A 12,691-nucleotide genomic window follows, 5' to 3' on the forward strand; every position below is an offset into this window, starting at 1 on the left:
ATTTTTACTGGTTCAGCATACAGCTGCATGATACACTGAAGCTAAGAAAAACTGGGGAGGATGATTCACAGTAAAATTTTTGAGAAGTCCATTTCTTCTAAATCAATGCAGAAACAATTCACATACAGTTCATGATCAGGGACTAAATTCTACATTATTTTAAATTTACTTAGCACTAAAAGTAATCATTAGTGACAACACTACTATAACCCGGAAATAAGGCAGGGGCAAGATCTGATCTACACCTGTTTTATATTTATAGTGTTCATTCTTGAATATTGTTTTATATGCACACGCTTGCATAAAACAGCAAAATTGTTGTCCCCACAACAATGAACAGGGTATATTGTACAGCTTATAAGTTATGGTATACAGTAAAATTGATATAACATCCTACAGGTTATGGGATACGTTAATAAATACACAATAATAAATTAATTTTCAAATTTAACAAAGACTTTAAAAAAGGAAGTAAGATATTACATACAATGGGGTTGATTCATCATTACAGCTTTTACTCCAGTTTCAAATTATGGCCCTTCCATGCCACAGAAAACTTGGAAGTAAGGTAATGAATCACAGTCAGTACACACAATTTAGCAGAGCTACAACATTTTAAGAGCAATCTGAATTTCTTGGAATTTGAGTGTTTGATTTTGCAACCCTGAAGTTGAATTATCCACGTTTAGTTTCTCTGCCTGCCTCTGGAATATATATATATACACACACACATATATATATATATGTATATATACACATACATAGTACTTGTCTTATGATATTCACCAGCTTTGCACTTTTTAATTTGGAAGTAAACATTCAGTTTATCACTTTGCCATTTCTCTTTCACACCAAAAAGGAACCAAGCCATGGAAGCCCGTGGGTCCATCCCATTAACATACTGGCTGATGTGTTGGCTTCTAATGGGAAGCGGCACTCTAAGTATCTAATCACTCTATTTAAAGAATTTAAAACCCTAAACTACTTTGGAACATTCATATATTTTACCTACCGGTAAGCTGGCAATTATTATTTAACTACAAATCTAATCTAGATAATAGCTTTTAAATCCATTGAAGCCAAGATGTGCCATAATAATAATCATACAACTACACATATAGTTGTACCTAATTCCTAATTTTACAGTGCTGCAACTCTCCAGCAGTAAGTAACAGAAATGTATGTATGTACACATGTAACAGAAAAGGAGCAAATCAGTGTTGCGGATGGACTTATGTCTGCTATTCTCATGCTCACTGACTACATTTATATTAAAAACAGTATCAGCAGAGAATTGCTGTGGGAAGAGAAGCACAAAATGCTGCTTAAAGAACATCTGAAGCCAGATGTCATGAAGTGATACTTTTGATTGCTAGGACTGCTTGTGCTTCTGTTAAGTCATGGCTTCTTTGGCTCTCATGGAGCGTGAGGATGAGGTCTAATGGGGAAGCTGCGTAACAGTCACGAAAACTGTTATACCCGTCTGCTGCACTGGACAATTTGTCCTTCGAGCTCAGAAAGACAGGAGGCAGCCATGGGGGGCTGAAGGGCTAAAGGCAGCTGGTGATTTAATATCTGAGTTAGATTTAAAGAAACAGCATGCTTTGCACTGCAAATTAATGTTTATTTTACACAGGACCATCAGAATTGACAATAGGGTGCCAGAGCACATTTTCACTAATCCATCCCATAACAACACAGGAACACAATTTTCAAAGACACCTATTTATGCATCTGGTAACCACTTTTGTCTCCATTACTTAAAGATTAGAAACACTCTGGGATACACATACACATGCATACATTAAAAAAAAAGGGTAATACAATTTTTTTGTAGTTTTTGTATTCATCGTTTCCTGGTCCCACTGTTGCCACTGGCAGACTTATTGAAACTTCTGCTCATTTGTGGGAAGTGTACAGTTGGCGTTCTTTCAGTGGGGCCATACAGCCCTAAATTCCTGGCTGTAGCTGACTTTCGAAGAGGCTTGACACTGGGAAAAGGATTGAAGACTTGTGGCTTTGGGTTCACAGGTTGGGGCAATTTAGCCAGGTTTCCACTGTCTCTGGATGAAGTGGAGGACTCTGATAAACGTGGCTGGCTGGACTGACGGGGTGTTGACTCAGCGTCGGTTTTGCTATCTGAGGTGAGTTCAAGTGCTTCCAGTTTTAGCTGAATCACTGCCATGTTTGTACTGCTGCCCCCAGAGAGCCGCTCAGACAACTGCTGATCAGCTTTCTGAGTAGTCCTGTTATCCAAACCACTTCCTTCTCTTTCTCCAAAGTCAGAATGTTCGGAAGTCTCCTCCTTTGCACCAGGACTACTTGTTTTACAGCTCTCACTCTGCTCATCTATCAGTCCTACGGTATCCCCATAGCCCAGCTGGCCTTTGGCCCTAGCAATATTCTTCCGATGAACTCTTATGTGAGTGCGCCATGGAGAGTTGAGTTTTGTTTTAAGATCTTCTTGGGGAATGGGAGACATCTTCCCTGTAGCATGACTTGGGATGTGAATAACAGCATTTTTGAGAGACCTGTTATTCAATTTCATCTTCTTTCCTAAAAGGAGGTGGTTTATCACCGGGGAATGGTTTACCTGAGAAGGGAGGAGGCTGGTAACTGGCCCCTTGTCTGAAAGAAAGCATTTAAAAGAAGCACAGTATTGTTAAAAAACAAAACAAATTAGTGTTCTAAGGATTAACCACGAAATTTTAAGCCTTTCTTGAGATATAGCAAAGGTTTGTAGGACTAAGTGCTTACTTAAAAAAAACAAACCCAAACTTAAAAATCATCACTGAATTTCACTAATGTCTTGGAGTTGAACACAAAGCTGTACCTTCTATGATAAAGATTTTCTGTTCTCCCTCCCTGCTTTGCACCTATGGGTAAGTCCTGAGCCAGAAAGACCATAAAAATAAATCATAAAAAAATTAGCTTCTTGATTTTTGGAATTGCACTTCTTCCAACTTTAAGAGGCAATTCAGTCTCCATATATGGTCAATAAAATAAGCCTCTCCACGAGGCTTGTGTGACTAGAGAATGAATCAAAGTACTTTTAATGGATAAACCATATCTTATTAAACCAGAGGAGTAGACTCAGAATTAGAAATTAGCTCAGAATTAGAAATTAGATGAAAGTTTGATTAAACTAGAAGCCCAGTCCTGCATCATGATTAGTAAGATTAGAAAGGTTTGTATTTGGAAGGTAAAGGTTGGCAATCCTTGGGAATCAACATTTTACTGTTTGCACTGTTTCTGTTGGATATAGCCTTTGTTCAAAGCAAATACTTCATTAATATTTTAAAAAAATTCCTAACAAATTATGTTAATGAAAAATTGTAGCTCCATGTATTGCAACACTTCTGCTAGCACAGGTTTAGACAATCCAGAATAGAAATAAAAGTTCTCCACAGTGACCTATTTGCATGGTTGAATGCTGACTTAGAAAAAGTGGGGTAGAATGAATGGAGTGGGCTGTGTTCAGCTTGCAGGCCCACTAAAACCATCAGCTGTGCTGTTCATGCCAACCTCTGCATTGTTGAGTCTGCCAATAAGGGAAATAGACTCTGCAACCTGGATTGCTAAGTCCAGGTTGACATCCAGCTCAGCCCTCAGAACAGTATCATTATAGCTAGGTAAAGTGCCAGCCACAACGGAACACCTAAGCCTGTTCCTTGAGCTGCATAATTTGCCAGGCCCAGAAAAATTCAGAGTTCAGATAATACAGACCACATGGTCTGAAGCATCCTCATCTCTCCATTTACTTTTTTTCAGTGCTTCAGTATGTCAATTCCAAGACTGCCCAAGATTTAAAGTTTTTAATCAGAGAGAACAACACAATGCACCCAGATAGTAAAGACACTTTTAAATACCATTGTTCAGTTGGTCCCTGGGACCTAAAAAAATCCCAGGGTCATCATCTTCAGATCCTGACAAAAGAAGAAAAAATATCACCTTCTCATTTTCTGTCTGTATGAAGTCATACCCACTTTACTACTAATGTGCTATATATTCCATCAGTCTTTCTTGTTTTGTCTTTTTGGTTAAATGTAAAAAACTATCATTTGCCTTGTCTCCACTGATGAAGCTAGCCTGCAATAAATCAGTAAATGAGGCATATTTCAATTATGTTACCTGCTCTGATATATACATGGTGAACCTGCTGTTGCTGCTTCTTCTTTATCCTGGAATATTGCTTTTTCAGTGCATTAATATCAGTGGTCATACGCTCCATCATCATGCTGTTAAAAGCAGCATGATAGTCGCTTCGGCAAGAGTCTATTGCTCCTGGACTTAACTCTGCAATGTTACTGGAACCGAGACTTTGTTCTTCATTCTGATCTGCACAAGGTGGGAATAAAGGGGAGGTGAGGAATAAATTGGCCTACTTGAGAGTTCCACAGATTATTTACAGGGGAATTCTGTATCTGATTCCTATCATCTTATTTACTGTATTCTTAAATTAAAAATTTATTATAATATGTACATTTAACTAAGCTGTGTTATTTACAATAAGTAGTATTACTACTGGTTAAGAATAGCAAGGGTCTGAGGGGAGGTTAAAGAGTACAAAAGTTGATTAACATGGCAATGCCAAGTTATAAGCACAGTTCTTCAAATATCCAAAAGTACATCAAACCATCACTGAAGTAATTCAGTAACTGATTATTAAAGACACTCAGGTGGTCAAAGAAGAGGCCAACAATGCAAGTTATAAAATACCTTACAGTCAAGGAGGCATGAGCTTAAACAACTGACCTAGTGATACCATCAAGAAACAGTTACACCACCACAGGGTGAAAGCTGCTAGTAGCGACAAAAGGGATAGGTGCAGAGCAGCTGAGGGTCAGACAACTTCAGAGGGTCTCTAATCAACAGCTGCAGAGCAGCAGCAGCAGGGCAATTTATTTTCACAGCTGTTTCTGATGCACCACCAACCTGGCACTCCAGGGTCAGGGGGATAATTCTTTTCAAGGGATGTTTATTTGCCTTTGGCTTAGTTTGCAACAGCAGTTTGATGTTCTGACTAAGCGCTAGCTTGAAACAGCAGGTAGAGTCTTACAGTCCCTCCGGAAGGGAAAAACAAAACACCACAGTAATCAAGAGGAAAATTGCAGCTCACAGGTCTCAGCAAAACGAAGACACAGGAACAACGAAGTGTAATCAGAAAACAGCAACTGCTACATCAGTCTGGGCTTTTTTTGGTGGTAAGGTGGAGGTGAGTTGAGGATAAGTAACAATGGCCTTCCCCAGGATATTGTGAAATCACTGTTAATCCAGTACCATTTCAGAAAGGTTGCTACAAGTTAACAAATCATCTTTGCTTTTCTTGTATGGATCAGAACTTTGTTCTCCTTGTAGAGGAGGTATGCACAGGTATACATACAATTCTGTCAAGAAACTTTATTTCAATGTGGAGGGATTGGAAAAGTAGTGGCATTTTGTCAGAACATCCTAAACCATACCAATTTTTTTTTAAAAATGTGAATATATCAAAAAACCAAAACAATCTGAAGGTTGGACAAAAGGGCAGTGAAATGACCTGCAGAATTCACTCACTGTGAATACTAATACTAATACTGAGGTTCCAGTATTAGCCATGCATATATGAAAAAAGGTCAAGATCATTTATTATATGTACACTCTTCAGAAAATGCTGACAACTTGACTGCTGTCTTGGAAATATGCATGGATTTAGGGTGGACTGTTTTCCATGCTTTGGTTTTCTGTTGGTGGGCAACATTATGGGGTTGTTTTGTTAACCATTACTGTAGCCAAGTCCTTAATTCACACTGTCATTTACTGTATACCTACAGCCTTCCAACTCGACTTTGAGGACATCTTCAATGACTGCAGAGCATGTCATTTGGTACCTGCTGTAACCTCCACGTGCATATAAAACACATTTTCCATAGCAGCTTTCACAGAAGAAGGTACAGACAATTTCTGCAAGGCCATGCAGATTTAACCACATGTTCCAAAATCAACAAAATCACTTTTACCTTTCATCTGTTTTTGGTATTTTTGCAGCTCTGGTGCCAAAAACCCACTTAATGGTCCAAGACAGCCAATTGCATTTGCAATTGAGTCTTCATCATCTAAGTCATTCTCTTCATCACTGTCTCTGGTTCTGCCTAACCTTCTGTCAAATGAGAACATAAGAGAAGTTAAGAAAGAGACATTCTTAAATATGAACATTGCCAAACATCTTTATCTTCTTTAAGAGCATACAAGGGAGGGTGCCACCTGCCTTTTCAATTCTACATAAACAATAACCCTATATGACATAAGCAGTACATTTCAAACTTACCCTGAAAATGAAGTTGATTTTACTGCTGCAGGAAAAGGAGTAATGTTGTATGTGTACTTCTCCCTTAATTCTGCCAGTTGTGGGAAGGGAAACTGAGCCATGGTATAAACAGTCTGCGGGGGGGAAAAGAAGCTTTTAAAATTGTTGATTTAACGAACAGTCCCACAAAAGATTTCTCCATGAAAAGACTTTCAGAGTCTTGCAGGATTAAAGGATGCACATTCTTGCACATTCACGTGCTTAAGAAAACGGTCAGGTTTTATGATTCAGTCAGTACTTCCTGCAAGACTCACTCACTAGAAAAAACCCAGAGCATGAACTGAAGTTTTGCCACTCCATTAAACTACAGTGCTACTGTGAAAGAAAAATATTCTCTAGGGCCTGAACAGTGATAGCCTGCCAGTCTAACAGACAAAGGCATTTTATGATCCAGAGAAAAACCTACCTCTGGCCCAACACTTCTGCCTGTTCGTTTCATCTCCACCATACTTTCCTGTTTGTTTTTTTTTTCCATAAGTCTCAACTCTGTCCCTTCATAGAGAAGGAAGTTTGTCTGGAATTTATTTCTACTCTTTATGCCTTTTCAGGTAACCTTTTCAGAGGATAGTTACCCTCTAAGTGAAACCATTGACTCCGAGTCCTCCACTTACTCCTTGTACCTACTGTTTTAGATTATGTTTTAGCTTTTGCTTGTCTCCACTCAGTGTATCTTCTAGATCCTCTACAATTTCTTTCATTTAGCATACACATTTTTAGCTTAATTATTTGTTATCAGATTGTAACTGTAGGCCTTGCTTGCCACCTGACTAAGAGATCCACAAAACAAATTTTATGCTGATGCAAGTTCCACTGGAAATTAAAAAAATATTGTCAATCAACACCTGTGATATCCTCCCAGCAACATTTCAGTGTCAAAGTATTCTGTTTCTAGTTTGTACACAGCCTTGGAAGCCACTTGGTTAATTCTGGTGAAAACTGCGTCAGAGGGAATTGGCCTATATACTCAAAGCATGATGCAGCCAAGCTTAGTATCTTATTTATGGTGATAGGGGACAGATTCTGGGAATAAGAAAAGAGACAAGGAAAAAAACCCCTATTTTTACCTTGAATCATTTTACAATTCTCTGCCTTACTCTAAAAATTCAAAGGCATCTACACCCTCAGCAGCACACCATACAGCAGGCTGCAGCATCCAAAAGAGAGAAAGCTGTTTTGCAGACAGCTCAAACACACTCATCTCAAGAGCTGACCAGCGCTGGTTTAAGGCTATTCTCTCTTTTCACTTTCATGAAAAAAAACAAAACAAAAAGCAAATGCAAAAATAAGCCCAAAAGATAACACAAAAAGTGCTATTCAAGTAGGAAGTTAACAGTGAATACCATCAAGTCAGGGTAACTGTCTAGGGAGATAGTCTAAAATGCTAGAGTACCATAGAAGGATTAATTCCTGTTCCACTCCATCCCAGTAAATACACAGGGATGCTTCTCTTTTTCCTGTTGGCTTCTCATCTCCTCTACACTTCAATGTTTCTGGGTGTACAAACTGAGTTAGTTTAGCTGCTTATAAAAATGCTTGCTTTCTGAGAAGGCATGAAAGCATGGATTCAGTCTAGCACAGGCTGTTTAGAATATCTGCAGACACCTGGTGTACAGCCTTCTGTCTCCATTATAAACAGGCCAATAAAATTACATTACTGAATACTGTATTTAACTCCTACTCTTGAATAAATATGCTGTCTAGAATCTGATGTATAGCATTCACCTTTTATTTACCCAAACTGTTCAATCTGAAAAAAGAAGAAGCTGTAGGCTTGCCTCCTCCTCCAATCCCTCCACACTCCACTCAGTAAAACATTTTAATAACCCTTGCAACACAACGGCCAAATCTGCAAAAGCTTTAAGCCCTCAATCCAAGGTACATGTACTGCTTGCATAGGAGGGATAAACTTACAGCAACTATATATGCTGGTGGAGAGAATGAGGACAAGAGTCCTCTGACCTGCTTTAGACATCTGCTCTGTCAACACTTCCCTTGAAGGATCAGTTATCCCTCCCTCCTCTAACTCCCAAAGGAAACAAGCCTTTTAAAGCACAATTTGTTTCCCAGTGGTTGAGAAGTGCCTGTTAGTCTTCACTGGCTTAAGTGAGCCTGGACAAGTAGTTCAGATGCAAATCTAAGTATTATGCAAGTCTAAAGAAAAGTGAGATGATTGCCACTAGCAAGCTTTCCTGAAACACCAGTGAAGGTAGAGCGGGATATTAGTCCTTTCCTGCAGTAGGCTACTAATCCTTGAGCCACCTTGTAAAAAGTATTAGATGTAAATTCATCATTCTGATTTTTATTAGGGGAAAAGAAAAAAAATTGAAAATAAAGCAGTCCAAACATTCGTCTCTGTCTGATTCCGCTGAAAAAGTTTAAAGAAATTTAAAAAGCAGTGTGTTCAAGCAGCCTAGGTGTTTTCATTAATGCAGTGATTCATATTTCTTAATTTTCTTCTCTAACCAGACAGATATAGCATTCATAAATAGCATTCATCTACCCTGATGGTAAACTCTTGTAGTACCTATTTCTCTCCACTTATGGTAAAGAGGGCCTAGAGTGAAGACCTCAGAGATGGCTACACTGCCAGTGTCTGCCTTCGACTTGAAGAACGTTATCAAACTATATTGTGGTCTCCTCAACTAAGAGGACACACATAAACCAAACACATTTCTTCTCTATGGACAAAACTTCAACCTGCCACACCCTCCATATCAATGGCAATGCCTTCCTACCTTAGCATTCCTGTCAGTGTCACAAAATACACACATATGCTATGACTACACACATACTTTGCACCAAGTACTCATTTTTTTGCTGAAGCACAAAAAGACTGCTAATTTAGTGTACCTGTAATTGCAAGTTAAAAAACAAAAACGATCCTTCCATCCCAACAACTAGTAAGTTCACTATGCCCTATTTTCTATTACACACAACTGCAAAAAAAGAAATCCACACTGAGCCATTGAAGTCCACTTTTCCCAAAAATATTCTTTGTCACAAATATCACATCTTGATTTTGTACCACACTGGAGACCAGGAACTGAAACACAATGAATATGAGAAGGCTTCAGCTTGTACTGCTTTCCTCACAGATCCTCAGTATCTGAACCGTCTTGAGAGGAACCTGAACACTCCTTTTAAAAAGCATGTGAGTAGCTCTGACCGGCTGCATTTCCATTTTTGAAGCAAAACAAAGCCACAGCACTCACCTCTCCCATTCCTAGAGCTTTCTCATCAGACAAAAGAACAATAACCAAAATAATAAATCTGAAAATAATCCTTTACACTTCGGGGCAGTACTTTACCAGACTAGGGAAGTGTATTATCCCAGACAGTAAGTTTTGCTTCCAATAACGGGTAACAGAAGTCACCTGCTAACTACTGTTATTAAACTCATGCAACTTCATAGGCCAACTTTTTTCCTTCCTCAAGGTAGGTACAAAATTTCAGGTTTATTATTTGCTCTGTACTTGCATCCATTAAATCACAATGCTCTAACTCATCAAAAGGAAAGTTCTAAGAGTGTAGTATGAAATCTTCATAAAACATCTAGAGTAAACAACACCTTAAAGATATCACAAGAATAAGTGTAACCATGAATAAATAAATTTTATCTGCGATATTAAAGGCTCTTTATTTTTCCAGAACAATGTGGGTCTTCGTTCTCATACAATGATGTATGCTGTGAAAACTCAGGGACTGCAATTATCTACAAATGTCTTTGTTTATAGTTCACTAATGACTGTTCATGGCCTTTCACTTTTTTTTAAATCATGAAGGATTTTTTATTCCCTTTTCACTGCATAAACTCTTGCTTCCCACAGTGTCTGCAGAATGAAAAGCACATTGTGCAATAAACAACTGACCAAAACATCAAAATAAGACAAAAGAACACCCTAAAAATGATGACTACTAAAAGATTCTATATCTCACTTGTGTAAATCAAATTTTATTGTACTTTATTGGATTTTTATAATTGGGCATTATAGCACAACAAACTTTCAGATGTCAACATAGAACCAATTTTTATCAAATGAAGTCTAGTGGTTCTCTATATTTAATGCATAAAATAAGAGCTTTAACTGCAGGTCATCTATTTGTTTCATTAATGTGCCAGCTCAACCCAGTTATCTGAAACTTTTTTTCTCGGGAGAGTTTAGGTTTCTGCAGTATCTGAACAAAAATGTAATTTGTTGGGAGTCAACATCTGAAGGATGACACAAAACCCACAAACTATAATTATATCACAATTACTCACCTGCATAAGTTCATTGCTGTCAATCAGACTGTCTTCAAGCATCTCCTGGGTCAGCTTGCCCATGGTACTGTAAAACTCATCTGCAGTTTCACAACACTCTATTTGCCTACATCAGAATACATGTTGGTTTTTATTTTACTTTTACATATGATGATATGTAAACCAAACCTGCTTTTTTATCATTATAAAATACACGTTTCCATTAGTCAGCCTAACTTTTAAGTTTATTTGCAATCCTGCTTAGACTTCCAAATAATAAAATTGCACACATGACATTGGAAAAGCTGGTGCAGTAAAACAAAGGACGTACTGAGTACAGCTTACTGTCCTGATTGCTCATGATAAGGTATTTATGTATGTCCAGACAGGCCATTCTTCTGTCCCTTTCACTTCTACAACACAAGAATCAGTAAATCCTGTCTCCTATTAGCACAAGGGGATCCTCTCATCAGCTCAAAAAGGGAGCATAAGGATTTCTTGACTGCCTCATCACCCATTCTTCACCATGCACCAGATGGCTGAATTTACTGGTTGAACTGTCTTTTTGTCAGACAGGAACATATTCTCTGGCCAGAAACCATTCCTGTGGAATAAATTAAGTATAGGTGTATATATACATGTCATTGTGTTCAAAAAGAACTAAGCTAGCATAATGCAGAATGAAGGAAAATTCCCTCATCATATTTGCAAATCCTATTTCTAAATTAAAGATGCCAAGTTTTTTGTTTTGCCTTTTTCTTTGTCTGCTTTCTAGTGTGTTTTTATTTGTCTTGGGGTTTTTTTTTGACAGGGAGAGAAGTCAATTGGTTGAGGTTCTTCCCCCAAAGTCTTCTTTAAATCTCTAAAAACACAGAATCACCCAGTGTCTGCTAGAGGAAGAGAAATATGAGTAATATGCTTGTGTTGGTGTTCTCCATATGTTAAGGGTCAGCTGCTAAAAATCTCTCCTGTCAAGCGAAAAATTTGTTTTACTTCTATCCCAAAGAACTGCACTGATGGCTACATACCGTAGCCGCTCCTCTAAAATACAGCTACTGGAATGATGACAAAAATACAGCGCCATTTTTCTTGAGCTTTAGAAGAAGATGCTTCCTTGATCCTCAGCCTCTGTACAGAACAACCATTGAACTGTGAAACTCCTACTGAAATCTTAACATATTTTAGTTAAAATAATGATTACGTAGCTAAAAAAAAATTAAAAAATTAATATGGTATGTAGCCAATTATCACAAACTTACTGCTTACCTTCCCCGATACCTTTCCTCTCTCATGACCTCCACATACTGCACCTATTCCACTGCATCTATTTTTAACTTCCCTGTTCTTTCAGCCTCCCTCAAAACAGAAGTACAACTGAGCCACCAAGATTTTTAAAATGCACTTCTCACCACATTTTCATTTCTAGAACCATAGTCTTGAAAACCATGAAGATCATGAGACAACAATCATAATTTCAGGCCCCACTTCTTTAAATCTCCCCTGTTCTATTTCCAATGGTGGACAAAGAGAAACAAAAAAAACACAATCTTCTCCGAGCAAAAACATAATGCCCAGTTTTTCACCAGACCTCCCATTCACCACAAACAACAGTTACAAAATGTGCAGTCTGATCAGCTTATTCTTTTGGACATATTCTTATATATTTCTTGCTTCTTTTTATTTCCATTTTTTAAAACATGTTAAATTTTTCTTCAAACTTTACAGTAAAATCTTCAAAGCAGTAACTTCCTTTTTATCATGGGTTGTAACACTCACAGTTACAGCTTTTAAGTGTACAGAGACTCACTGCAGTAGGACCTTTTGTCTAAAGCCCTATGTGACTACATATAGCTTAATCCTAAAGCAAATGATTTGAGCAAGTTTCATGTATGAACTCATTAAAAATGCTCTCAGGAAATTATTATTACAATTATTATTCTTCAGATTAAAAATTAAATGTACTAAACAAAGCCTCTTACAATGCTACTGGCTTGCAGTGCTAATTTATTCAGTAAGAAAAATGAAGCAACACCTCCAAGAACAGAGCCGAACATAAATCCCAGTGTTTCGGTCTCAGGGAAAAAAGGAAGGTGAGTGTTAAGAGG

General features: G+C 37.9%; 1 protein-coding gene across 3 annotated transcripts in view; it reads right to left on the reverse strand.

The window, feature by feature from the left end:
• Nucleotides 1–315: 315 nt before the first annotated feature.
• TBC1D30 (TBC1 domain family member 30) overlaps nt 316–12,691 on the reverse strand; it is a 54,135-nt gene continuing 41,759 nt past the window's right edge. For 2 of the 3 annotated variants that reach the window (XM_017822197.1, XM_017822199.1), the window contains 5 exons: nt 10,608–10,713; nt 6,308–6,420; nt 6,000–6,139; nt 4,132–4,338; nt 316–2,628 (listed from right to left, as the gene is read on the reverse strand). In XM_017822197.1, coding sequence (XP_017677686.1) covers nt 1,847–2,628; nt 4,132–4,338; nt 6,000–6,139; nt 6,308–6,420; nt 10,608–10,713 — 1,348 coding nt within the window. In that variant the 3' untranslated portion in view covers nt 316–1,846. Of the gene's footprint in view, nt 2,629–3,869; nt 3,927–4,131; nt 4,339–5,999; nt 6,140–6,307; nt 6,421–10,607; nt 10,714–12,691 lie in introns of all 3 variants that reach the window. The other variant, XM_017822198.1, reaches the window with a different exon arrangement.

The sequence above is a fragment of the Lepidothrix coronata genome, unplaced genomic scaffold (assembly GCF_001604755.1).
Source record: "Lepidothrix coronata isolate B3197 unplaced genomic scaffold, Lepidothrix_coronata-1.0 Scaffold95, whole genome shotgun sequence".
In the NCBI taxonomy this organism is placed as follows: Eukaryota; Metazoa; Chordata; class Aves; order Passeriformes; family Pipridae; genus Lepidothrix; species Lepidothrix coronata.